Source organism: Copadichromis virginalis, linkage group LG23 (genome assembly GCF_057382275.1).
Source record: "Copadichromis virginalis isolate Kocher_CV1m ecotype Utaka linkage group LG23, C_Virginalis_male_GT1.1, whole genome shotgun sequence".
Lineage (NCBI taxonomy): Eukaryota > Metazoa > Chordata > Actinopteri > Cichliformes > Cichlidae > Copadichromis > Copadichromis virginalis.
In genome coordinates this window covers 46235766-46263197 of record NC_140639.1, presented here as the reverse complement: position 1 = coordinate 46263197, position 27432 = coordinate 46235766, and the positions used below count along the sequence as shown (strand labels likewise).

Genomic DNA, 27432 nt, shown 5'->3' with positions numbered 1-27432 from the left:
TGAGCATTTGCCCCTTTCCTCTTGGATGTCCCAAGAGCCCTGTTCTTGAGGCATTACTATTTTTTAATCTGTGTACATGTGCTGTCTGTGCCCCTCAACAATAACATTTAACTAATAACCCCAATTTTGCTAAATAAAAGGATCTGGCTTCCACTAGTCACATGATGCCCATTAACTAATTCTCGACTTTGACGGCAGAGGGCATTGGTTACGAGATCACAAAGAACATGCACATTTTTTGCCGCCTGGGTGGTGCGGAGCTGTAAGCGAAACACACAAAGTAATTGGGAGATGCAGACTGGTGCAACAAAAACCAGTAAGTAGGTGTAGAGCGTACACTGTAGTCTATAGCAGCGGTCCCCAACCCCCGGGCCACGGACCGGTACCAGGCCTTGAGTCGTTTGGTACCGGGTCAAGAGAGTTGAAGCTCGTACCGCACAGAAAAAATAAATAACTTACATTATTTCCGTTTTATTTATTATCCGACTCTGAATAGTGTTTTATTTGGAAAAAGACTGAATTCTCTCAGTTACTTCAGTCTATGACTGACTCTTGACGCATGTCAAGATACATTAGTTAATATTAAACCCACAAACTAGCAAAATTAGTAAAAAACAGATGTCTTTGGAGGGTTTCTTTGCAAAGGAAAAAAGGCCCAGTGAGGAGACAGAAGAAGAGTCTATGACAACTACTAAGAAAAAGAAAGCTGCATTTAACAGACAACAAGTGGATATATTGCAACAAGTGATTCCCATGCACCAAGCCCGCTCTGCATAATATATGTGGAGACCAGCTCTCCAATGAGGCAATGAAGCCTTCAAAACTGCTTCGTCACTTGGAGACATTAAAAAACAAGCCTTTGGACTAGTTTAAAAGAAAAAAGCAGGAACAACAGGGACAGAAGCCATTACTGAGGGCCTCCACAACAACAAATACAAGTGCACTGAGAGCATCATACTTGGTGGCTAACCATATTGCTAAGGCTAAAAAGTCATTCACTATTGGTGAAGAATCGATCCTTCCTGCCACTAAAGACATTTGCTGTGAACTTTTCCCCTTAATATTGGTATGATCCCAGCTCAGGCACTGAGCGAGGGGGCGGGGCAGCTGCTGCCTGCGAGTGCGCTGTTGGAGAAGCGCAGCGAGGCAGACAGAGAACTGAAGTTTGACCAGGTTCCAAAGCAAATCATTCGTACTGTACAAATAATGTAAATATGACGGTGCATCACAAAAGATTGATATCAAACTGATCACTTGACCCATATTATGTTACTTGCTCTTCAAGTGAATCAACAAAAGGTGAAATGAAAAGCCGAACAACAACAATGCTGTTTCTTTAGAGAGTCTCAGCTTACATGTGTGTTTATTTCATATTTTCAGTTGTTTCCCTCCACGGCTAAATAAATCGGTTTCAGTTATGCACTGATATACAAGACTGGACATAAGGAGCTTCTTTCAAAGAAAAACTCTGGTAGATGTTATTTTATATATTATGCTTTGTATGTTGTTCAGTATATTTCTATGCAAAACAAAAGGAATTTCAATACACAGCAGTACATTCACAGTTGAAACCAGATATTTACATACACTTTATGGAAAACACAAGAACATTTTTTTACTGTACAACATCAATTTAGAGTAAACTTGTTTTGTTTTGCATAAATAAATATTGAAATATATTTTGAATTAGTTAAAGAGAGAGAGCTGTCTCTTTTTTTATCACTTTCACCAAATTTAGGAGCACATATACACTAAGTTTATTGTTAATTAATAAGAAAACTCCAGACGATTCCATTCTGAGCTGAAGAAGCTTCTGATAGGTTGGTGGCACACCTGTGGATGCATATAAGGCAAAACACAGAGCCTGTTTCTTTGACATGGGAAAATCAAGAGATGTCAACCAAAACACCTGGAAAAGAACTGTGGAGCTCCATAAGTGTGGCTCAATTTGAATACAATTTGGTGCCATTTACAATTAAGAAATACAGACAGTTTCTCTCTTTACTCTTAAAGTTAACAAATATGTTTTTTTATATTTATCAACATAAAAAATAAACATTTAGTCTGATTTGATGTTACAATTAAAAAAGTGTTTTTGTTTTTATCTGAAGAATGTGTAAATATCTGGTTTCAACTGTATATTTGATGATGTTGGTGTTTGGTTTGATTGTCAGCACAAAGAGGGAGAGAGAGAGGACAGAGCAGAGATGAACAAGAGCAGGTGAGACACACATGTTAGTCAAATGGTTGTTTACCAAAAGTATCAGCGTATCATAGGTCCTCATGTATCTCGTACCTAGTGTTTCTTTTTAGGTTTGTTATTTTTCAAATTCTATATTTATTAAGTTTTGCAGGCTTGTTTGCACAACAAGGCTGAATAATTATCTAAACTTTTCTCAATCTAAATAGTGGACTTTGGTAGAATTAAAAAACAAGTGTAGTGCAGGTCTATGATGATTTTTAGTGCTACTATCATCTAGCTCTGATTCTGGTTCTGTCTTGGTTAAATCCTAAGTAGTCCTGCTTTTGAACTGTTGTAGTCCTGTTTTAATTCCGGATCAGTTCTGGGTCTGGTTGAATTGGGGTTTAGTCCTCGTGTCTTGATACAGCCCCGACTTTGTTCTGCCTTGCTGCTTAATTAAAAAACTACTTTAAGGTGTCCTGCACATGTGATATATTTTTCCCTATATGAATATGAACTCAAAACAGAGCCAATTAATCTTTCAGTCATTTCTTCCCCCCCACCCCCCAAGTCCCAGATGCATACTACCCTTTAGGGCTAAGCCCCGGGTGTATCAAATGTCTGCCTCTGCTCTGCTCTACAACAGAATCACAAAGGTGTCTCCAATAAGCTGCAGAGATGATTGTTGTTTTAATTTTTTAACGGTACACAAGCAAAAAATTAGAAGAGAGGTCATGAAGTTTCTTACTAAACAGTAGCGCCCTCTGCAGTTTGTGTGTGTAAGTGCAAAAGCTTACAGCACCTGGTATTCCCAGGCGGTCTCCCATCCAAGTACTGACCAGGCCCGACCCTGCTTAGCTTCCGAGATCAGACGAGATCGGGGGCGTTCAGGGTGGTATGGCCGCAAGCGAAAGGTCAGCTCAGAAACGGCGTTTTTATACATGCTGTAATGACACATACACGCTTACGTTTTTGTTTTCTATATTTAAGTTAAAATGTCCAAACGACAAAAATGTTGGACTTCCAAATCGACCCAACACACCGTGTGCTCTCTGTCACTTTAACACTGTGCTGTAATCAACGAACATGTCTTCTTATCGTGATGTTACTGCGGGAAAAGCATTTTTGCAGCTCAATTTGAAGCTGCAGTTAATAACGAAGGTTTGCATGTTGTCGCTGTAACATATGAAGTTTAGCACAATAATATAGATCAAACTGTGAGACATTTGCCACCAATAAAAGGTCTTTTTCACAGCTTTGCTTTCGCTTACGGCCATACCACCCTGAACACGCCCGATCTCGTCTGATCTCGGAAGCTAAGCAGGGTCGGGCCTGGTCAGTACTTGGATGGGAGACCGCCTGGGAATACCAGGTGCTGTAAGCTTTTGCACTTCCACACACAAACTGCAGAGGGCGCTTCTGCTCCTGCTTGTGCTAAGAGGCATGAGAAGTTAACATTTATGGGTGATAAAATCCTTTTTCTATATTTTTAACATGAGAATATCAGTTTTCCATCTTGTGTTCCAGAGTAATCGGACAAAAGACAAACGTAGAACAAGGAAAAAAGAGGCCAAGTGTCTCACCTATAAAACAAAATAGAATAGAATAGAATTCAACTTTATTGTCATTGCACATGAACAGGTACAGGGCAACGAAATGCAGTTTGCATCCATCCAGAAGTTCTTTAGTGATATAGATATATTACAATATATATTAGCAATAATATAGATATGTGAGTATATTACAGAAATGGGTCTATTATGGTATGTTATAATGTACACGGTATGAAGTATGTTGTGAATATTCTATAACTATAAGTATGTACAGGCTGTAGTGAGTACAAGCTATGTACAGGATATGAACAGGATATAAATATGAAAAACTATACAGAATATGAAATAAATAACTTTACAGAATCTGGGATATACAGCTATACAGAAATGTGAACTATGCAAGTTGTAAACAGTTGTAGGATTAAAGATTATCGAATGTACAGAATGATTATTTACACAGAGCTATACAGTAGCTGAAAATTACTGTTTTCTGAATAGTCTCACACAGATAAACATTTGCAGGGAATACCTTTTCCTTCAAAACAAACGTCACAGACTGTGTTTTTCTTTACTGATTGTATTTGAGTAGAAACTCAGATTAAAATGGCATGAGTGCTCATAAAACGATTTAACTGTAAAAGTAGGTGTAGTGGATCACTTTGCATAGATGTAGATAAAAGTGCAGTAAGCAAAGACTACAGTGGTCATTGAGCAGCTGTTCCTATAATGTGAATCTGGGATAAAGGCAGAGATTATTTGTTTGCCTTTGTTTCCTGGTTCTTTCTTTCTTATCCAAATGGAAAAAGAGAGCATAAAAGTACTGTTTACAAGCAGCTTATCTATCTCATTGTGCCCACTATCATAAAATCTTGGTTGACTGAGCACTGAGCCATCTACCACTCGAAATTGAACCTGTGTGGGACAACAACAAAGTCCAGTATACTAAGTTTCAGTAATGTGCAGTTTTTTCTGTGGAAGATGTAAATCTAAATAGATGTCCTATTGTATGCATAATATAGCACTGACATGTATAAAACAACTTCTAAAGACAAATTTCAATTTATTTTAGATTTTCTCAAATCCAAACAGCGCTAAAAGCATACACACAGTCAAATATTTTTCATACGAGGTGCTGAAGGTTCTGCAATGTTCTGTCAGTGCGCCCCAGGGCAGCTGTGGCTACAATGTAGCTGCCATTACCAGTGTGTGAATGTGTGAATGACTGAATGTAGTGTAAAGCTCTTTGGGGTCCTTGGGGACTAAGTAAAGCGCTGTACAAATACAGGCCATTTACTGTGCGTGTGTTTATGCTCAAGTGTATGAATAAATTAGTCAGTTTGAAACAGTTGCAATTTAAACAGTAGAAGAGTGTCACTATATTTATATATTTATAAAGAATTTCAAACAACAATTAATTGATGGTCAAAGCAGGTTTATTTAATTAATATCCAGATTTCCAATTAGTTCCGAATTGATTCAGCAGCAAATCACATCACCAGTCACTTCAAGGCTGTATGTATTATTGTAAGGTAGACCCTACAATAAGACATACAGAGAACCCAACAATCATATGACCCCCTATGAGCAAGCACTTTGGCGACAGTGGGAAGGAAAAACTCCCTTTTTACAGGAAGAAACCTCCGGCAGAACCAGGCTCAGGTCGGGGCGGCCATCTGCTGCGACCGGTTGGGGTGAGAGAAGGAAGACGTTTGTTGTAGGTCTGATTGAAGGACTGATGTGATGGTAAGTTGTCTGCTGCTCCGCTTTGAATATTGAGAGATTAGTTGATGGATTTCAAGCCAAATTGTGCCCAAGTTTAAGACCACATTCATTGGTTGTTTTTGTTGATGTTATTGTTTTGGGCTTTTTTTCCACAAGAATTTCTAGCTCCCCTAGAATTCTGGCCACCCAAACGATGATTGCTGCTGAGAGAGCACAAGGTTTTGTCCCCCTGTACTATTCATGTCAGTGCAGGGGGTTCTCCTTGAGAGGCCAGGGTGGAAAAAGGGATGCTTCAGAACCTCCAAGGGTGTTATGCGCTGATTTGCATCCAAGGCCAACATTTCTTTGATTAGCCTTACAAATAATGTTTGGCCATTTTCCGGTCCTCGCCTAACCTTTAGCAGTTGTTCGAGGTCATCGAGACGCTTAAGTTTTATATATCGAGTTTCTTTAGATCGATAATGTGTCTCGTATTGAAATTGTTCTTGGGTCTTAAATGTCCAGCGCTGTTTGTTGTAGTTATCCTCGATGAAGTAGCAGTCAGTGTACAAGCCAGACTCTAGAAGATGATCTGGTAGCTGACCCTGGGTTTCAATTATGAATTTTAAAACATCATAATCGTCTTCCCCAGGATAGAGAGGCACCCCTGTAGCAAGCTCCACAGCTACCAGCCCCAGAGACCACATGTCGATTGCTTCGTGGTATGGAATGCCAAGCATAAGCTCAGGTGCACAATAACCAATTGTCCCCACACGGTCACCAGGAATCACTGCAGAAGCAGGACATGCGAGGCCAAAGTCTATGAGTTTGACTTTGACGGGAGACTCACTGTGGTTCAGCACCATGATGTTTCCAGGTTTGAGGTCAGCATGCACTATTCCCACAGAACCCAGGTGGAACAGAGCATTTGCAAGCTGATGCAAAATTGGCCTGAGTTCTCTCATTGGGAGACCTCGGTTATTCCGGTCCCCAATGTAGTCCCACAGGCTTTGGTCGAGCAGTTCGAAATTCAAGCAAATGCGCTCTCCATCGAGGAAATAGCCGTTCCATTCGACAATGTTGCACCTGTCTGGATCCAAGCGTCGTAGCTGCTCCAGGATGAAAATTTCCAGTTTTGCCTGGAGCAGAATTTCAGGGTCGCTCTTGTTGACTTTAATAGCAACCGTTTTGTTGTTTTTTATATCGCGACATCTGGTTACCAAACCAAAGCCTCCTTCTCCAAGGAAGGCCTCTACCACGTGGTGATCTCCTAAAATGGTCCCTTCCGTTATTTGAAGATCATCTTCAGAGGCAGATGGGTTGGCTGAGGTGTTGATGTCTCCTTTTTGAGGAAATTCAACTGAGTTTTGGAAACTGCAGCTGAATTTTTGCGATCCATGACTTTTCCAGCTTGAAGGCTGCTGAGAGAGCACAAGGAGTTCTCCCCCTGTACTATTCATGTCAGTGCAGGGGGTTGTCCTTGAGAGGCCAGGGTGGAAAAAGGGATGCTTCAGAACCTCCGAGGGTGTTATGCGCTGATTTGCATCCAAGGCCAACATTTCTTTGATTAGCCTTACAAATAATGTTTGGCCATTTTCCGGTCCTCGCCTAACTTTCAGCAGTTGTTCGAGGTCATCGAGACACTTAAGTTTTATCGATCGAGTTTCCTTGGATCGATAATCTGTCTCGTATTGAAATTGTTCTGGGGTCTTAAATGTCCAGCGCTGTTCCTTGTGGTTATCCTCGATGAAATAGCTGTCAGTGTACAAGCCAGACTCTAGGAGATGATCTGGTAGCTGACCCTGGGTTTCAATTATGAATTTCAAAACGTCATAATCGTCTTCCCCAGGATAGAGAGGCACCCCTGTAGCAAGCTCCACAGCTACCAGCCCTAGAGACCACATGTCAATTGCTTCATCATATGGAGTGCCAAGCATAATCTCAGGTGCACAATAACCAATTGTCCCCACACAGTCACCAGGAATCACTGCAGAGGTGTTACATGCGATGCCAAAGTCTATAAGTTTGACTCTGACTTGAGACTCACTGCGGTTCACAACCATGATGTTGACAGGTTTGAGGTCAGCATGCACTATTCCCACAGAACCCAGGTGGAATAGAGCATTTGCAAGCTGATGCAAAATTGGCCTGATTTCTCTCATTGGGAGACCTCGGTTATTCCGGTCCCCTATGTAGTCTGACAGGCTTTGGTCGAGGAGTTCGAAATTCAAGCAAATGCGCTCTCCATCGAGGAAATAGCCGTTCCATTCCACAATGTTGCACCTGTCTGGATCCAAGCGTCGTAGCTGCTCCAGGATGAAAATTTCCAGTTTTGCCTGGAGCAGAATTTCAGGGTCGCTCTTGTTGACTTTAACAGCAACAGTTTTGTTGTTTTTTGTATCGCGACATCTGGTTACAACACCAAAGCTTCCTTCTCCAAGGAAAGCCTCCACCATGTGGTGATCTCCCAAAATGGTCCCTTTAGATATTCCAAGCTCATCTGAGCCGAAGGATGGGTTGGCTGACATGGTGTAATGTGTCTGTTTGCGCTGTGAATTGGTGAGAAACAAAACTGAACTTGTTTTGGTTTCTCTCGTAAATTGCTCTCAAAACTTCTCAAAAGGGTTTTAGTTGCTGCAGGTCAACGTCCGTTAAGCATAAAGTAACAGGTGAGCGCTTCTATTTATAGGTTTTGGATCAAAGCAAAGTTATGACGTCAGAAAGCATCAAAGCAAAGTTATCACGTCACAAGCGATCGAAGCGATTCTAATATGTGCGCATGCGCACATATGAGAAGCGATCGAAGCGATTCTAATATGTGTGCATGCGCACATATGACAAGCGATCGAAGGGATTCTAATATGTGCGCATGCGCACACACGTGCTTGTTTGTGTAATATTGTTCACACTAAACTTGACCCTAATCAATTTAATATCAGTCAATCAAAGAAAATGTTAGTTTTTGAAAATTTTAAAATGACATAACTGACAGTTAAAACATTTTTTGTTCATGTATTTGTATTTGTATTGTCTTCGGGATTTTTTTTTTGCATACCATGTCAAGCTTTTCTGTATATAGTCATGTCGTAGATTTCGGAGCAAACAAGAAATTGAATTGGATTTTAATATTGCAGTGCTTGGATTTCGGATTTGGTGCTTAAAACTTCTTGAAACTGTAACCGTATTTCATTCACCACAAAGAACTATCTGATTGAATAGTTTTCTTATCAGATAGAGAAATAAAACGAGTCGCAAAGTCTAAAAGCAACATTTGTCTGCCTGGGCTGTACCTCTGCACGTTAGTCTGTTTCAGTGTGTGACCCCCCACCCCCTCCCTGATCAGTCGGGGGTGAGTGCGCTAATGTGCCTGGAGGCCGTTTTAATGAGTGTTTGCTGGAAAACGAAAAATACAAGAAGGATTTGTACGTTTTCACAACGGGGGAGTTGCGTAAGTACTAGTAAATAATTTTCTCGAGTGTGTACGTTACACATGTTATTTGTTTAAAATTGGTATTATTATTTTGCTAGCTAGCAAACTCGCGGGATAAAGGATTGAAGTGCACTCAGTGCGATACAATACGGTGGCGCTATTCTAACAGTTAGTTATTGCAGGGTAACTTGTAGAATATGCTGTGAATTGAACCAAGATTACACAGCAGTAGCAGTAATACGAGTTACTTCCCTCAAGTGAAAGCGTTAAACGTTAGCCCGATGCTTAACTAGCCAACGTCAGGCTTTCTGATTGAAGGCTAAAAGCGACGTTGTCACCAAGTAAACAGAATATTGATATTTTTGTGTATCGCTGCAGCCTTTTCAAGTATTAACCTGGTGTCTTTGGGAACAGCTTAGGGGGAAATGACGGTAATATGACTGAACCATATGGGAAGAAAGAATAGGCACTTTTTGTGCTAGCGAAGTTTCCTGGCTTTCATTCAAAATCTGTTTATCATTAAACAATTGAAACATAATGGCTTCGAGCTGACATTGAGGCCTGTGGGGCACTATCAGCCACTGAGACAGTAGACAAGTGACTATTTCACACTTTAAGGCTGCCTGTTTATTTAAGGGAGATGAACAGTACATTCTAACTGTACATAATAATATCAATGATGATAGATTAAATAAATGGGTTTTTGAAAGACGCTTGTGCATTTTTAAAGTCTAAAGTGTTGAATTGATCTGAGTATGTCATGTGTTCAAAGCCTCTCCCAGTCAGTGCTGTTCTCTATGCCTGTCTTACTCTACATGATGTTATTAGCACAAACACTTTAAAGGTGATAATTAGGTCTACAACAATAACACAGACTGCAATGTAGTTAAGCGTCTTACAGTTAGTTTTGAATGAATGAACTTAAAAAACAACACAAGCAAAGATCTGTCTCCTCCTGTTTTTTGTGTCACATAAGAAAGAAGCATCAATATCTGATGAGAAGACTTATTCATTTGGCCTTTCACGTGGTCTTACTCAGGTGATGCGAAGTGAAATATGCATCCTTTTTATGGTAATGTGCTGGAAAATGTTGAAAATGGACATTAAACGTGCTTACAAAGTGCTTGAATTTGACCCTGAAAGGTGTATGAAGCCAGAAAAAGTCACACTTGGAGTAAAAACCTCTCATAGCAAGTTAATCATATTCAATTGATTTGATGCTTTCAGCACAAAATTTAGCCACACAGTCAGGACAGCGTCTGCTTTACCTTCATCGGTAAACGTGTTTATGCAGTACATAGTAACAGTGTGGCTGAGTCCTCTGGTTCAAATCAGTTCCAGTACATTTGGAGATGTAAGTCTTAACCTTTCACATGCATCGGGAAGGAAAAAACATTTAATCTGCACAGTACTGCCGAAGTGCAGCGATACATTGTGAAGTGCACATTTGCATTTCTCATACAGTACCGAGCAAAAGTCTTGAACCACCCCCTTATTTTTTCGTGTTTTGCCAGGTCAGTCTGTGTTAACGGTGTTATTAACTGCATTCTTCAACTAAAGAAGTGAGAACAAATGATGTGGGCTTTTGTTTTTTTGCAATAGGCTGCAAGTAAATGTGTACAGATACAATTTAAAATTGGTTCTTTGTTAAGTTTTCTGGTCCTTTCCGTGACTTAGGTGTCTGTTTATGTTTGAATGTTTCAGAGATTAGTGTGAAGGGTCTTAACAGACAAAAAGTGGTCAAATACAAGCCCTGGATTAAAAATCAGAAACACTTTAAAAAGCCTGGAGAGCTATTCCTTAATACCACTTTAAAGATTACAGGGAAGTCCGGATCCCTGGAAGCAAATGAGGGATGGCTCAAGACTTTTGCACAGTGCTGTACATGTCATGTTCCCTGTTTTATAGCTCAGCTCAAACTGACACGTTCTCACTAACTGCTTCTCATTTTCTCCACAGTAAACTTTGACCACTTCCAGATACTGCGGGCCATCGGGAAAGGAAGCTTTGGAAAGGTAATGCAGCCTCCATTTTTCACGCCACTTGTATATTGTTTGCCCTTAATTACCCACCACGGTCGTCATCTCTAAAGAATCAGTGCAAGCGAAGCGAAATGTGCTGGGATTACACTTTAGTTCTCGTGTGCTGCTGTTATTTAATAACAGTTATAAATGCAGCTGATGTAATTATTTCTATAAAGTCAGTTAGAGGAGAGCCGATTTCTATTTCATCTCACTCAATCTAGGTGGGAATTTTGACCCCACGTCTCAATTTAATTACACAGCAGCAAAATTCTGCGGCTCTATTTGTCATCGCGCTCAACGGTTGGGCTGAAGGCAGGAGGAGAACTTAGTGTGTGTGTGATACACAATTGGGGCTGCAGAGATTGGAATAGTTTACCTTCATTTTAAATATCACTGCCCTGTGCACATTGTTGGCTTTAAAATTCAAACTTAAAGAGTTTGTAAGTAAACTGGCTGAGATGAGACAGACGATGCACCGGGTCCTCGTCTGAGTGCTGGCTTTCAGTTGTGCTGTTTCTCTTGCCCAGCCATGCACACACAGACACTGTGCTACACTTACACAGTGAGACAGATGCTCACAGAGACGTCCAGATACATTTTGTCCTTGCTGGAGGTCATCTTGTGTTTTTTGGCCCACTGTGGCCTCACACCGAGCTCCTGCTGTTTTTTGAACACTTTAACAGCACCAGTCTTTAGCTTCCTGTTGAACACACTTAAGTGGGGGAGGTGTTATTATTAGTGGTAAATGATTTGTGTATTTGTTGGACGCACCTCAGAGCAACAGGAAACATGACACGACACGCTCCAGTAACCTGCAGTCTTTACAGTGAGGACACACAAACATTAACCCTCTGCTCCTTACAGAAACTCTCTAAATCCTGTAAGTTTCTTGACTGCCACTTGGAAAGTTGAAACTTCAGCTCCCTCCACAGATTTTCTACAGTACTGATGTCTGGAGACTGACTAGACCACTCCGTGATCTTATAGCACTTCTCCATTAGTACATACTCAGATCAGCTTGCTGTGACTCATTTTCCATTACAATCAAGTACCACCTAATGTGCGTGGGGTCATTACAGCAAAGCGGCCCGATGTCCATGTTGTCATTTATGAGCAACACGAATGCCACAACAAAGGAAGACGTCGCAGCGATGATGTATCTGTGGCTTTTTGTCACACTTGGAAACCACGGTGTTGTGCAGCTATTTGCCTTGTTGCAGGGTTTTAAAAAAACTGCAGTTTTGATTTTAGTGAAAGACAAAAGCCAATCCGTGGCCTGCAGTCTGACGATGTCACATTTCCTGACTGCTTGGAACCCCGACTAAGTCGTCCTGTAGCCCACATCATAATGTTTCCATCTCTCTGCTTGACTGCGGGGATGCTATTTTTTGCATCACACTCCTATTTCAAAAGGTCAGTTAAAGCCACATAATTTCGTTTCATCTCCCCACAGCACTTTCTCCAAAGTCTTCCCTGAATCATTTAGATGTTCACTGGCACTTGAGATGGCCCTGCCAGGTGGTTGGCCACACCTGAAGACCATCACACAGCTGATCAAGCCTTGTCGGAGGAGCTACTTAAGAATGCGGTGGCGCTCTCTCTGACGCTGGATCATTGCGTGACTTCACGTTAGTCTCTCGGCCAGTCAGTACGGATAGTCTGCCGCATTGTATGTGTCTTACGGCTGCCTGTTTGTTATCTCCCCAGGAGAAGCGTGGAGACGAGAGGGCAGCGAGCACGGGGTGCTCAGACACTGAGGAGCGGAGACAAGGAACACTAGCACTGGGAAGACGACATTTCACGGGAGTCGGGAACGCACTGCTTGCATTCAGAGCTCCGTGCCTGGCTCCTCCTTCCTCACATCCCCACGGTTGACGCTGGACAACCGTGACAAATAGCTGTTCTTAGATTCATTATTAGTTCAACATTGACAAATAGTAGTTGACTAATATCAGGAGCCAAAAGGAAAACAAAAAACAAACTAAATAAATATTTCAGACGCTGAAAATAAATTATTACGGTTGTTTAAATTTGCTGTCAGCAAGTTAGGTCTAATACATGTAGTCAATCTAATGAATCAATATTACATGTAAAAAGTGCAGAACTGAAAATGAAACTAAAATATAACGGTAAATGAACTGGTTCTTGTATAAAACCTTTCTACTCTCTACAACTTGCCTCATTCATGCACTCACTTTTTTCTATGCTTTTTCTCTGTAAGTGCTTTCTATCTAACATTCATCCTCCCGATGGATGCATCGGAGAGCAACTTGGGGTTAGCATCTTGCCCAAGGATATTTGGCATGCAGGCTGGAGCAGGCGGGGATTGAACCAGCAACTTTCTGATTAGTAGGTTTCCTGCTCTACCTGAGCTACAGACACCCCAATTTGTGGTGCTCTGGAAACAACACGTTCTCATCCCAACAGGTAACGATGCTATGTGACAGATCATCGGTATGTGTAAATGTGTTTTTTGTTCTGATCATGAATCGCTTTGTAAAACAAGACCTGAAGGGTTAAGGTTAAAGTTATGGTTAGAGTTAATGTTAGGGATAGGGCTGGAATGGACGGCTGGAGCCTCTCCTCCAAGTGTGTGTTACTGCCGCCATCAGCATTCTGTTGTATGCTTTTCTCTGTAAGCGCTTCGAGCCTGTACTTTTTTGCTTTAGCTGAGTAATGAAGTTGAATCAGTACTTTAACTTTCACTGGAACAATAGTATTTTTACTTCTACTTAAGAATGTCTGATCTTTTGCCAACTCTGGCTGTCTCTCAGTCTTGGAATACCCACTTGTTGTCCAGCGGTGTCCTGGGAATATGGGAACTAGACAGACTGGGGAAACAATGGGAGGAGACACAAAGATGGAATCACTTTTACCATCTTTTATGTATTTGCTGGTCGTCTTATTTCTTCTATTTTGCAAGCACAGTGTTGCAATCATTGTCTTTGTGGTACAATGACACAGGTAGAATGCAGGTGTTTTCATGTAACACGATGCCAGAAAGATGAGTAATGTGTTTTGAAGAGAAGATAAAACATCATGTTTGAACAAAGATAAGCAGCAGACACGTCTGTGTGTGAGTTATTCAGGTTCAGTAAGAAGGTAATATGTCTGCAGAATTTGTAATTCTTATGAAGATATTGCTTGTACAATAAATAAAATCCCTTTAACTTCTTCTTCTGGAGAGTGTCTTTATATATTTAGTCATTTTGGGGCGATCCTTTATTTAGTAGTAACGCTAGTCGGGGATATATATCAGAGTTTACTTTCAGATATGAGCATTGTGTTTCCTGTGGATGAATGAATGAATTATTTATTTATGTATTTTTTGAAAGACTGGCTCATGTAAAATCTCTGAAAGTATGACACAGCTCTCCTGTTACACTTTATGGACTCCTGAGCTTCACCATGAGGGCCTGTCTTTATTCACTGAAATCCACTTTTATAATGAATTCACAGTAATCACTGACACCTTCAGAGCATTACATTCATTAAAGACGTCTTCTACACCTACTCTTCCAGACGACCGACACATACTTCAACCACTGCAGGTTAACCAGCCACTCATCAGTAAAGCAAAAACTAAATGTAAATGTCCTCATGTGGAAAAGACTGAAACACAACTCCCACATATCACTAATGTAACAGATCCATTTAGGGAGAGTGAGAACACTAGGCTGGATGTGTTTTAATGCAGGAACATTCATCATGTCTTGAGTTCAACAAATCATTTACATTGAATATGTGAGCTGGATGGTTACACGATACAATGTGATTGTCAACAATAACTGCAATGAACGCTGGTTTGAGGGCGGAGTCAAGGAGGCCATTTACGTGAAAAGGGAAAGACCCTCTCTGAATCAAGGAGGGGGCCTAAGGGTACATCTGTCACCATCTTACAATGCTGTGATTGCAGCCGTTCTCCAACTCTCTGTGAATGGTACTCAAGACCATTGATCAGTGGTTGTTGATCAATGGTCATGAGAATTTGCATAATCATGATTAAGGAACTGACCTCCCAGCCCATTGTTCCTTCAGTCGGCTGGTTTCTCTGACTGAAAACGCTACGTCCAGAAGAACAGGATCAACTTTTGGAGATTTACTTCCCTGGATGATTGAGCACGCATCAAGACCTTTAATCAGGCCAACAAATATCTTGTACTCAATTTTAGCAGCAGCCATTGTGACACTGATGATAAAACTTGTGTAAAAGTGCGAAGCTGTAAAAAAGTAATTATAAAAAAGCATTTTTGTAGCTGAATGTTACTGGATAGCTGTTTCATCTGTAACACATCAAAATAACCTGCTAAGGTTTAATAGGCTATAAGGAACACACTCACTTCCTGAGCCCTGGGCAATAAGAGACGTTTTGTGTTTTATAATTTATTGATATGTTTGATCCTTTCTGACCTGCGTTAATGAAGCAGTCATTAGAGCACCATGTCCGCTATAATAGTTCTGTAGTTTGATGCTTGAGTCGTTGCAGACTTGTTGAAACTCCCTCACCCGTCAAAGCAGCGTCTTTGTTATTGGAGTCCAGCAGATGGCAGTGTTTCACTGTCTGACGGCTGTCTGAAGCTTCAGCTGGTTTATCCGTTTGCTATGTTTGCCATGTTACAGTGGGGAGGAAAAACTCCTTTTTGACAGGAATATCTAGACATGAGTGATTACTGCAGTGGGGCACTATCTGTGCTATCTATAAGAAATGTTAGCAACAATAAAACTCTGAGGATCAGGGCTCCATTTCACTCCAGTGTTCAGTGGCATTTTAAAAGAGTGAATACCGACGCTGAATGTCTTTGTAAAGCAAAAGCACTTTGTTAGCCTTTACAGAGCAAAGCTATGGATCAATGTGCAGTGAAGAAAAATCCAGGTGGCCAGTCTGTCCTTTCCTAACCAATCACAGAGCTCCTTACATTGTTGCGCTGGAGAATAACTAAATATAATATAAAGATGATATTGAAAATAATCTTTTGTAGAGTCACTACTTAGTGGGCAGAGGACAGTTATCACTTTGCTGGATGCTTTAAAGTCGCATGTTCTGTATTTGCAGATTAACAGGATATTAACAGATTAACAGCTTTCATTAGACTTCATATGATAATCAACAGTGAAGTGTTTCTCTTTCAGTGTTTATTCTTGCTCATTGAATGATCTCTGTTCAGATAATATGCTGCACTCATCTCATGTTTCTTTAAATACGGCATCACTTGTCCAGCTGTCAAACTCTGAAAGAGTTACAGTTTCACCACTGAGCACTTTGAATGGTTATTCTTTTATTTAAAAGCACTTGTTCTAGCTGCATCATCAATACGACAAAAACTGTGACTTCAACAAAAATGTATCTAAAAATATTTAGGGGGAAATGTTCCTACACCCCTCATGTAAACGTTACACCTCCAAAAGGGAGAAATAATCAGAATAAGGCGTAATCATTGTCTTGATAATAATGACCATGAAAATGAAACTAGGCCTACCTTTAGTTCAGCACACTCAGTGTTGCATAAAGACATGCGAACATGCCATCATCCATTCTGGAGCCTACTTTTAAAAAGAGCGAGCTGTTTATTCTGGCTGAGTAGCAAACAGAACCAACCATGAAAACCTAAACTGGGAAAACACTCGGAAACCTTGAACACTGGGAATATGGAGACACAGGGGGTAGGTGAACAGACACTCTCACAAAGGACAGAGGAAAACAGATACAGTATATACACTGAGGGGTGATCCGGGAGTGGACAAACATGGGAACACAGACTAGGATTATCAAAATAAGACAAGAAGTAGCACGAACACAGAGACTGAGATAAGGACACATGAGCTTGACACTAGGATGGAAATAAACAAACATGGGAACACACGACGGACTGAGGAGACAAGGACAACACACAAAGAGAGGGACACTGGAAACAGGTAAAGGAGACAAAAACCCAGAGACAGCACTAAGACACAAAGAGAGGGAGACACAAGACGGGCTGGGGACACTAAGGGGACGCCGAGGACAGAACACAGAGACGAACTCTATGACAGACATTACGTGACAACAAGACTGACATCCACAGGAGACACAGAAAAAACAATAATCAGAAAATTCACGAATGCAGGAAAAGTAAACTAGGAAACTTCAGTCAGTATAAGAACACAACAATAATGATGAAGCAACATTCAAAAGTCCACCAACACAAAACACTGGGACAAAGACCCAGAACCATGACACACAGACACTGACAGTGTTCTTGTTAATGCTCTGCCTCCTCTGGATCTTTAGTTAGCTAAAGTGGACTGCAGTCTTTCATTTATTGATATCATTAATAGTTTACCCATATTAGACTCTTTAGTCCACCTGAATCAAACATAACAACATGTTACAAGCTGTTTTGCTGCTTCCAGTGTCTCAGATCTCATGCAAACAAGTGGCTGGCTCAGTGAATGTTAATTTAGCACATGTTATATAGAATAGAATAGAATAGAATTCAACTTTATTGTCATTGCACATGCACAGGTACAGGGCAACGAAATGCAGTTTGCATCCATCCAGAAGTGCTTTAGTGATATAGATATATTACAATATATATTAGCCATAGTATAGATATGTAAGTATATTACAGAAATGGGTCTATTATGGTATGTTATAATGTACACGGTATGAAGTATGTTGTGAATATTCTATAACTATAAGTATGTACAGGCTGTAGTGAGTACGAGCTATGTACAGGCTATGAACAGGATATAAATATGAAAAACTATACAGAATATGAAATAAATAACTTTACAGAAATCTGAGATATACAGCTGTACAGAAATGTGAACTATGCAAGTTGTAAACAGTTGTAGGGTTAAAGATTATCGAATGTACAGAATGATTATTTACACAGAGCTATACAGTAGTGCAGTTAAGATAAGTGAGGGTGTAGATAGTTTCTACAGAGGCTATATAAAGTGCTAGTGGTTGTGAGTGGTGGTTCAGTCCATGTTATTATTGTGTGTTTGAGGGTACAGTTGTCCATTGTGGGTGTGTGTATGTTCAGTCCATGAGTTTAACGTGGGTCAGATGTCAGGAGGCAGAGTTCAGGAGTCTGACAGCTGTGGGGAAGAAGCTGTTCCGGTACCTGGTGGTCTTAGTCCGGAGGCTCCTGTAGCGCCTCCCAGAGGGCAGGAGGGTGAAGAGTCCATGTGATGGGTGACTGGGGTCTTTGATGATTTTCCCAGCCCTTTTCAGACACCGCTTCCTGTAGATGTCTTTTATGGCAGGAAGTGGTGCTCCGGCGATGCGCTGGGCAGTTTTCACGACCCTCTGCAACGCCTTCCGGTCCGAGGCAGAGCAGTTCCCGTACCAGACTGTTATACAGTTGGTCAGGATGCTCTCGATGGTGCAACGATAGAAGTTCACCAGGATGTCTGAGGACAGGTGGTTCTTCCTCAGAGTCCTCAAGAAGAAGAGGCGCTGATGAGCCTTCTTGACCAGCTTGGAGCAGTTGGTCGTCCAGGTGAGATCCTCGGAGATGTGGACTCCCAGGAACTTGAAGCTGCTCACACGCTCCACAGCCGTCCCCTTAATGTGGATGGGTGGATGTGGGTCAGCATTCCTCCTGTAGTCCACGATGAGCTCCTTGGTCTTCTCGGTGTTAAGCAGCAGGTTGTTTCTGTCGCACCACTCAGCCAGACGATCCACCTCCTCCCTGTAGGCGGCCTCATCGTTGTCACTGATGAGGCCAATCACCGTGGTGTCATCTGCAAACTTAATGATGGTGTTGGAACCATCAGCAGGTCTGCAGTCGTGGGTGAAGAGGGAGTAGAGGAAAGGGCTCATCACACAGCCTTGTGGTACACCGGTGTTCATTGTGATGGTAGATGAGCAGTGGTTATCCAGCCGGACATGTTGGGGGCGGTTGGTCAGGAAGTCCAGTAACCATTTGCAGATGAGGGAACTGATGCCCAGGTCTGTCAGTTTCTTGATGAGTTGTGAGGGGTGGATTGTATTGAATGCTGAACTGAAGTCTATAAACAGCATTCTGGCGTAGGTGTTGTTGTTGTCCAGGTGTGAGAGGACAGAGTGCAGTGCGATGGAGACTGCATCCTCTGTGCTCCTGTTCTGGCGGTATGCGAATTGGTGGGGGTCCAGGGTGGGGGGGAGACAGGATTTGAAGTGTGCTAGGACCAGCTGCTCTAAGCACTTAGTGATGATGGGGGTGAGTGCTACTGGGCGGTAGTCATTGAGGCAAGATGGGTTGGAGTTTTTGGGTATCGGGACGATGGAGGTGGATTTGAAGCAGGCCGGTACCACAGCGTGGGCCAAGGACAGATTGAATATGTCTGTGAGCACTCCTGCAAGCTCCCCAGAACACGCTCTGAGAACACGCCCGGGGATGCCATCGGGACCTGCAGCCTTGTGGACATTGATCCTGCTCAGCACCGCTCCTACATCGGTGGGGGAGAGAGTCAGAGGTTGGTGGTCTGGCGTCATGTCTGCTTTGGTTGTGGTTGTGGGGTTCCCTCGCTCAAAACGAGCATAAAAGTTGTTGAGCTCGTTGAGGAAGGAGACATCAGAGGATGCGGGGGAGGGTTTGGTGGTCCTGTAGTCTGTAATGGTCTGGAGTCCTTGCCACATGCGTCGGGGGTTGGAGTTGGAGAAGTGTTCTTCTACCTTCTTTTTATAATGGTGTTTGGCTTTTTTGATGCCCTTCTTTAGATTAGCCCTGGCTGTGCTGTAGGCGTGTGCATCTCCTGACCTAAAGGCGGTGTTGCGGGCCTTCAGGAGGAGACGAACATCCCGGTTCATCCAAGGCTTCTGGTTGGGGTACATGGTGATCCGTTTCTGGGTGGTGACCAGAAACGGCTCCAGCCAGGTTGGAATACACATGGTCTAAAGTCTTGTCTCCTCTGGTGTGGCAGGAGACATGTTGGTGGAATCTGGGGAGGACTGTCTTTAAGTTGGTGTGGTTGAAGTCGCCAGCAACAATAAAAGCAGCCTCGGGGTGTTTATTCTGGTGTTTGTTAATGGCTGCAGAAAGTTCTTTCATGGTCCGATATATCTCTGTTCAGATATTATGTTGTACTCATTTTTTCCCTTTATTCAAATAAGAGCAGTTATTGTTCATTTAATCAAACGCTGCTCAATCATCCATGTAACGAAAACTTTGATTCTCTTCATCTGGATGTAACGTTTTCAGAATCAACTTTTTTGGGAGCTGCAAAGCAGTTTCAGCTCAGAGCACCGTTCATGTTTACTTTTGCACCACTTATTGAAGCTGCATCATCATTTCCATCGAAGCTGTGTGTTGACACAGCTTCTTCTGTCATTGCATCCTCTTGTTTTTTTCTTGCTCTTGGCCTTTGTCTTTGAGCCAGAGAGATGGAGGTCCATGGCGTCATGTAAAACTACTTTGAAATTCTGACCATTTGATAATAAATTGTGAAAATGTATAATTTGAACATATTTGTTTTCACTCAGCACTACAAGCTGTATGTTCTTGCTTTTGAGCCCCGCACTCCCTCCTTTTTCCAATTCGTTTACTTCTCATTAGCACTCAGGGATCTGCACAGCTTAGGAGTCGCTGGCTGTCCCCTCTGTGACCTTCCCCAAACTGCAGCTTAAATTCATGCTCAAGCCATCTGCCATTATCTACTAAAAATGCTATCAAACCTAAAAAAAGGATGCGGTCTCAGCTGGTGAAATTGCATTATACACCGCTTTGAGGCAACTGTAGATAATTCATTTATCATTATTCAACATTGACAAATAGTAGTTGACTAATATCAGGAGCCAAAAGGAAACAAAAACAACAACAACCCCAAACTAAACTAATATTTCAGATGCCGGAAAGAAATGATTACAGTTGTTCAAATTTGCTGTCACCGAGTTAGGTGTGATACATGTACATCAATCTTACATGTAAAAAGTAGAAAACTGAAAGTAAATCTGAAATATAAAAATGAACTGGTTCTTATATAAAACCTTTCTACTCTCTACAACTTGCCTCATTCACCCAATCACTTCTTTTTTTTCTCTGTAAGTGCTTTCTATCTAACATTAATACGCATTCATCCTCCCGATGGATGCATCGGAGAGCAACTTGGGGTTTGCATCTTGCCCAAGGATATTTGGCATGCAGGCTGGAGCAGGCGGGGATTGAACCAGTAACTTTCTGATTAGTAGGTTTCCTACCTGAGCTACAGACACCCCAATTTATGGTGCTTTGGAAACAACACGTTCTCATCCCAACAGGTAACGATGCTATGTGACAAGTCATCAGTATGCGTTTGGAGGCATGAGAGCCGTTTGGAATGAATCTATACATGTAAATGTGTTTTTTGTTCTAATCATGAATCGCTTTGAAAAACACTACCTGATAGGGTTAAGGTTAAAGTTATGGATAGAGTTAATGTTAGGAGCCTCTGCTCCAAGTGTGTGTTACTGCTGCGAGCAGCGTTCGGTTGTTTTCAAATGGGAATCTGGAGCATCTCATAAGGATGCGGAAAGATACCTTTCACGTTACTATGAGATGCCTCAGGCCATGACAAACTTTTGGTATGTTATAAGAACTGAGGGCAGCTGTATTTGGGCCTTTATTGGCTACAGAGATTCATTAGAGGTAAGGGTAAGGAAATGTGGCTTCCAGTAATTGTCCTGAACATACACCTGAGAAAACTTCAAAATCAGAAAAAAAAGCATCAAAGTAATCTTAAAATGTGTAATGTGCTTGTTACTCTGCTACAACTGGGATCATGTACCGCATAAAAAGACTAGATAGTCTATGTGATGTGGATGCTAGAGCGAAAGCCATGGTTGATATTTGACCTTGTAGTATTTTATAGTTTCCTTCCTGGAGCCAAATAGAGAAACAAATGAAGGCCCCAATTGCAAGAAGATGCTAGCATAAAACAAGCAATATAAAGACAACATATTCTGATCAAATAGCGCTGCAGTCATTGTCTTCATACTGGTAGTGATGATGCATTTCTGATAAATGCCTGTAAAAGAAAGACTAACCATATATGGTGCTCAGTGGTGAAACTGCTTTGTAAGTTCCTTACAAACCATTTTATACTGATTAAAAAACCAGAAATGAGAACGCTATATCTGAGCAGAGATAAGCAACAGACAGCTGTGAAAGTAAGATATTCAAATTCACTGAGCCAAAGACGCAGCTACAGAACTCATGACTCAAGAGTTTGCAAAATATATCCTTTCAAGAAACAAAGTTAAAAATGAGCTTATTGTTCATTATGATAGCGAGCGATATTCCACAGGGCATTGACAGATCCAAACCACTTCACACTTCACACACTTTAGAATTAATCCTGAACAGCTCACCACAACATTGTTTTCTCCACGGGATCTGCACACAGGAAAATAAATAATGATGGGACATACTGAACATTTGTGGAGAAATCCAGTACGTTTTTTATGAAGCACGTATCAAGGCTTGCTTATTTAAGAGTGAGTAATGTCTCTGATAAGAAAATTATTAGAGTCTTGCTGTTTCAGAAAGTGGTTTGAGTGCTGGTGTGATTAATGACCATATACAGTGGTCCCTCGTTTATCGCAGGAGTCACTGATAGATGAAATCCATGAAGTAGCCAACTTTATTTTTTACAATTATTATAGATGTTTTAAGGCTGTAAAACCCCTCACTACACACTTTATACACTTTTCCCAGGCAGGCATGAACATTTTCACACTTTTCTCTCTTGTTTGAACACTCTCAAAGTCTTGTAGAAAAATAAGTCCAGTGTTATAGAAGGAAACCAAAGGCACCCGCCGGTGACGATGTTTTGTCGACATTGTTGTGTTTGTTGGGGAGAAAACTTACAAACATACAGTACAGCACGTCAGAGTCACACTGCTAGCGATCGAAGCTTTATGTAAATTTGACCAGCTGAACGCATTCTGTACTGTACAGGAGACACAACACGAGATTGATTGACAATGGTCTAATTGTCTACAGCCAGTCAGGACGCAGAATACAATGCACTTAAAAAAATAAATAAAAAATGCAACAAAAAAGAAAAAATCAGCGAAACAGTGAGGGACCACTGTATGTGCTATTGGATCCCTGCAAAATTCTTCTGCTCATGTTGGAGATTCACCTTTTTCACCTCTTTTTGTGTGTTGTGCCAAGCAACTGGGGTACAACAACACCTAATCTATATAATCTAAGCAGAGGTGCATCTATCCAAATCTTTACAGGCTTTCTGTGGGATACCCTTAAACCCCTGCCTACTTAGTACCACGTGAAAGGGTTTTCTCCAGAGATGGAGAGGTTATTACTAGAGATGGACCGATCTGATATTGCGTATCGGTATCGGTCCAATACTGACGTAAATTACTGGATCGGATATCGGAGAGAAATAAAAAATGTAATCCGATCCATTAAATATCAAAAAAGCACCTCACAGAACTTGCGACATGGCGTAACTCAGACCATAACCGTAGCACGTGGCAGCAGTACGTGTCACGTGATAGAGCGGCTGTGTGCATTTGTAGCCTCACTACCAAACCAGCATTTCATCTCCGAGGAAGTCATCCCAGAGAGAAGTAAAGCAAGTGTGTAAGTTCATCTAGGGTTGCCAACTCCCTGAAAAATAAATAAGGGACACCTCGTGGCCAGGGCCGGGCAACCCAGTTGTCTTCACCCTTCCCAGTGTGGTAGCTCTTTTTTTTGTGTGTGAAATTATTTTTTAACCATTTGACTTGAATTTGATTTAAGCAGATGCATATTCTTTGTGATATGACCATATGGGAAACAAATGATCATTTAGCCATTTATTTTTAACTCAAAATGACAACATTAACACAGTAAAACAGGTCTCTTTCTTAAACAGAAGCCTGTCATGCTTAGCTTTTGAGAATATAAGTAAGTCTTTCTTTAAAAGAACTCTGTCCTGCTTAACTTAAAATTATATAAATTAATAGAAAATAATAGAACGAAAAATATTCTTGTAACAGTGCACATATAGTGCATTTAGTACAATTGGCTTCAGTTGAGGTATTATTTCAGCTTTTCTAATGCTAATCAGCTGCTCCTGTTTGTAAACCCGCTTGTTCCCATGATTACGCATCTTAACTCATCATCATTATTCATCTATGTATTATTTTTATGTATTAGTCATCTATTTGTTGTAATCATCTATCCTTGCAGTTGTTTATTACACAAAATAAATTATATTATCACACTTCTGGCCACATAGCGCTGATATTCACTGCACATGCCCATATTAACCTTAACCAGAGGGTTTAAAAACAAACACACCAGTGTTTACATACCATATCTGCTTCTGCCGTGGCCTGGTGGACAAAAAATTGGTTAAGGGTTCCCCGAGCTTTCACGCCCCTCATGTTCTTCATGTGCCCACCACTAGGAGCATGCCTATGGAAAAAGTGTGCTTTATAGGTGTTATCGTGCACTTTGCCAGCCAGGTGTTTCCCTTTTCCCATTCCTCCCTGTACTTTTGCAGCCTTTTTTTTTTCTTTCTCTGAGGGGAACAAACATTGCTGCTCTAATGCTGGGCTTACACTGTGCCATTTTTGGCCCATTTTGAGCCGAATTTTGAGTCGTGCGACCGAATTGGTGATCGGCCCGATTTTGGCCTTCATCGTGCATCGTTTAGTATACGTGGGGTAACGAGAAGCGATTAACACCTCGAGCAGCTCCCGGTCATCAATCGCTCGTGAGGGTGAAAGACAGAGAGGGAGAGTGAGCGACAGAATTTCTGTTATAACCTTCCTTTTATGGAGGCACAGTGTGAGCACTCAGGTCGCATCAGAGCATCGGGTCGTATAGTGTGAGACCTGCATCGTGACCTACCAACTTCTAACCCCTGCGAGTCAATCGTGCAGTTTGAGCAGGAGCTGAATAACGTGACTGAAAAAATTGCACAGTGTTTGCCCAGCTTTAGGTGTACTGTCGTCCGAGACTTGCACCGCAGTGTCGGCGTTTGTTTCCCTGTTGGCCATGCTTCTTGTTGTGGTCATCCGTTGTCTTCCGGTATTTTCTCCGCAAGCGACCTTTCCTCGACCAATGAGATGAGCGGTAATCTGAATTCTCATACTCGACACGGGACACGGGACGATTCGGTTTTTTAAGGGACGGTTGGCAACCCTAAGTTCATCTCTTAATGTTTGTAAAGCATTCCCACGTTAAGCTTTACAACCGATATATGGAGCGACTGCCTCTCTCTCTCCCTTCCTCTCCTGCTGCTCAATCATGAAACTGATCAATGATCAGCTGATCGGCTTTTCTCTCGTTTATTTATCGCCCACTTTGCGCCAGAAAGAGGAAACCAGCGGATGTCGCGTTAAACAGCAGCAGCATGTTTAAGCTTGATCAGCTGTTGTTAGATTTATTTAATATTAATTTCTAGTATCAGCTGATGTTTGCTGGAGCCACAGCTGTAAAAGCTGCTGGTCATGATATGGTTTGTTTATCTGGTGAGAGGGAAACATGAAGATGAAACCAGGAGATGTCCTTACTGCAGTGGTTCCCAAACTTTTTTTGCTGGGCCCCCCTTTGTTTTACAAGAAAAATGTTCGCGCTCCCCCTCCCCCCTCGTGTGCGCACGCAAGAACACATCTTCCAACCACACACACCCATATTTTGCACCATTGCGGTTAATTTCACACCTCACACATTTAGTAAACAATTAAGCAAATACAAGTAATCTTCAATAAAGTACAGGTAGTAAGAAAATAAACTACTAACTCTTTTACGCTATGTCCAGCAGTGTTGCCAACTTAGCGACTTTGTTGCTATATTTAGCGAGTTTTCAGACCCCTAGGGCGACTTTTTTTCTAAAAAGCGACTAGCGACAAATCTGGCAACTTTTTCTGGTGTTATTGGCGACTTATTTATGATGACTTTTTGGCGTGAAAGCACGTATTGCTCTTACTCTCAGCAAGCAGCGGATGCTGCCGTGGGCACCTCGCTCGTGCCAAAGCGCTCACAGGCGGAGGATAGTCCTCCCCAGCTGCTATCGGTTCACACCCATGCATCCAAACTGCAAATGAATCGCGCACGAGCAAAGCCGCCGCTCCCGCACTGACTGTAACGCAGTCAATTCTTGTTTTACAGTGATGCTGTTTCGTGGATCACAAGGTTTAAAACTACTTACACACACACACACACGTTTTAAAACTACTTACACACACACACACACACACACAAAGTAACTCCACCAGAGTGCCTATTTCGGGTCACTTTTGCCGGTCCAAGCCCGGGTAAAGGAGCAGGGTTGGAATTGTGACATTAAAAAACAATAATTGCTAAAAGAAATTTAATTTGTAGTTCTAAATAAATTCTAAATGCATTTAAGACGTGCTTTACTCACTTTATGTCTTGTTCCATGTTGTTATTTCTCTCTTCAACAACGTAGGTTACAATTACATTAGCATGACCAATTATGCAAATTAGGCGATGCCGTCATTTAGCGACTTCTAGTGACTTTTAGGACAACCAATAGCGATTTTCCTTACTGAGGAGTTGGCAACAGCACCCCCATACTCCGCGACCCGCCAGGGAAAGAGGGCCCAGGCCCATCCAGACCAGCGCCCAGTGCAGCAGCGCCTCCCGGCCCCACAGAGCCCGGGACAGTCCACCCAACCCCACCACAGAGAAAACTGCACCCACCCCACCATCCACTCATCTTCCAGACTACATAGACGCCCAGGCTGAGATCTTCCTCCACCTCTCCTGTATCTCCCCTTCCTGCAGAGAGAGTTCCTGAAGAGAGGAAAGCTCCTGCAAGATGTGACAATCTCCCCCACCAGTTGAAGAGCCCCCCAGGTGGCTCGACGCACCGGCGGTACCCTGCGCCAGGGCTGGGCCCCCATGCACCCACCCGCCCACAACCCCGGCAACACACCAACCAGGACCCAAGCCCCCGAGGCCCGGCCAGGGCCCCAGCCCAGAGACGGAGCGCCCCCAGAACCTCACGCCCATCCCGGACCCACCCAGGGCCAGCCAGGCTACTAGGTCAGTAACCCACGTCCGTCAGCACAGACCCTCCCCTAGCCCCGCTGCACGCAGCCACAAGGAAACAGTCACCTGAGAGCCAACAGAGCCCCTAACCGGACATGACCGCTACCCCGGGTTGAGCCCCCCAAGGAAGATGCCTCCGGGGAAACCCCCGATGCCCTAAGCCTGTCCCTACCCCCACACCAATCACAACAGTGAAGGCGGGACCAAACTATGACCCCCCCACCCCCACTAGGTGATGGAGCTGATCAAAGGAGCCCAGAGCAACTGATCTGATGTGGTGGCAGAGGCTGTATCAAGACTAATGTAATCTAATAGATAATTTCTATATTGGTTAGAATTAAGATTATTTTTATTTTTCCAGTTCATGAGGACTGTTTTCTTGGCTATGCATAGGGCAGTGAAAACCATATGGGCTATATTCTTTTCTGAAGTGACATTATCTAAGCTGCCCAACAAACACACTAAGGGGGAAGTTGGAATGTTACATTTCAGACACTTTGATAAGTCTTCACATATCTCGCGCCAAAACTTCTGAACTGGTGGACAGAACCAAAGAGCGTGGATA

At 42.2% G+C, this 27432-nt stretch overlaps 1 protein-coding gene and 2 non-coding genes across 3 annotated transcripts; 1 reads left to right on the top strand and 2 right to left on the bottom strand.

The window, feature by feature from the left end:
* Nucleotides 1–2972: 2972 nt before the first annotated feature.
* Nucleotides 2973–3091, bottom strand: LOC146681785 (5S ribosomal RNA). Its single transcript, XR_014918338.1, has one exon. It is a non-coding gene; the product is annotated as a 5S ribosomal RNA (ribosomal RNA).
* A 356-nt stretch (nucleotides 3092–3447) lies between these two features.
* Nucleotides 3448–3566, top strand: LOC146681784 (5S ribosomal RNA). Its single transcript, XR_014918329.1, has one exon. It is a non-coding gene; the product is annotated as a 5S ribosomal RNA (ribosomal RNA).
* Nucleotides 3567–5150: 1584 nt separating this feature from the next.
* LOC146681783 (uncharacterized) lies at nucleotides 5151–8141 on the bottom strand. The gene has a single exon (XM_085447366.1). The coding sequence runs from the start codon at nucleotides 7962–7964 to the stop codon at nucleotides 5628–5630; it is 2337 nt and encodes a 778-aa protein (XP_085303492.1). The 5' UTR covers nucleotides 7965–8141; the 3' UTR covers nucleotides 5151–5627.
* Between the last annotated feature and the right edge of the window lie 19291 nt (nucleotides 8142–27432).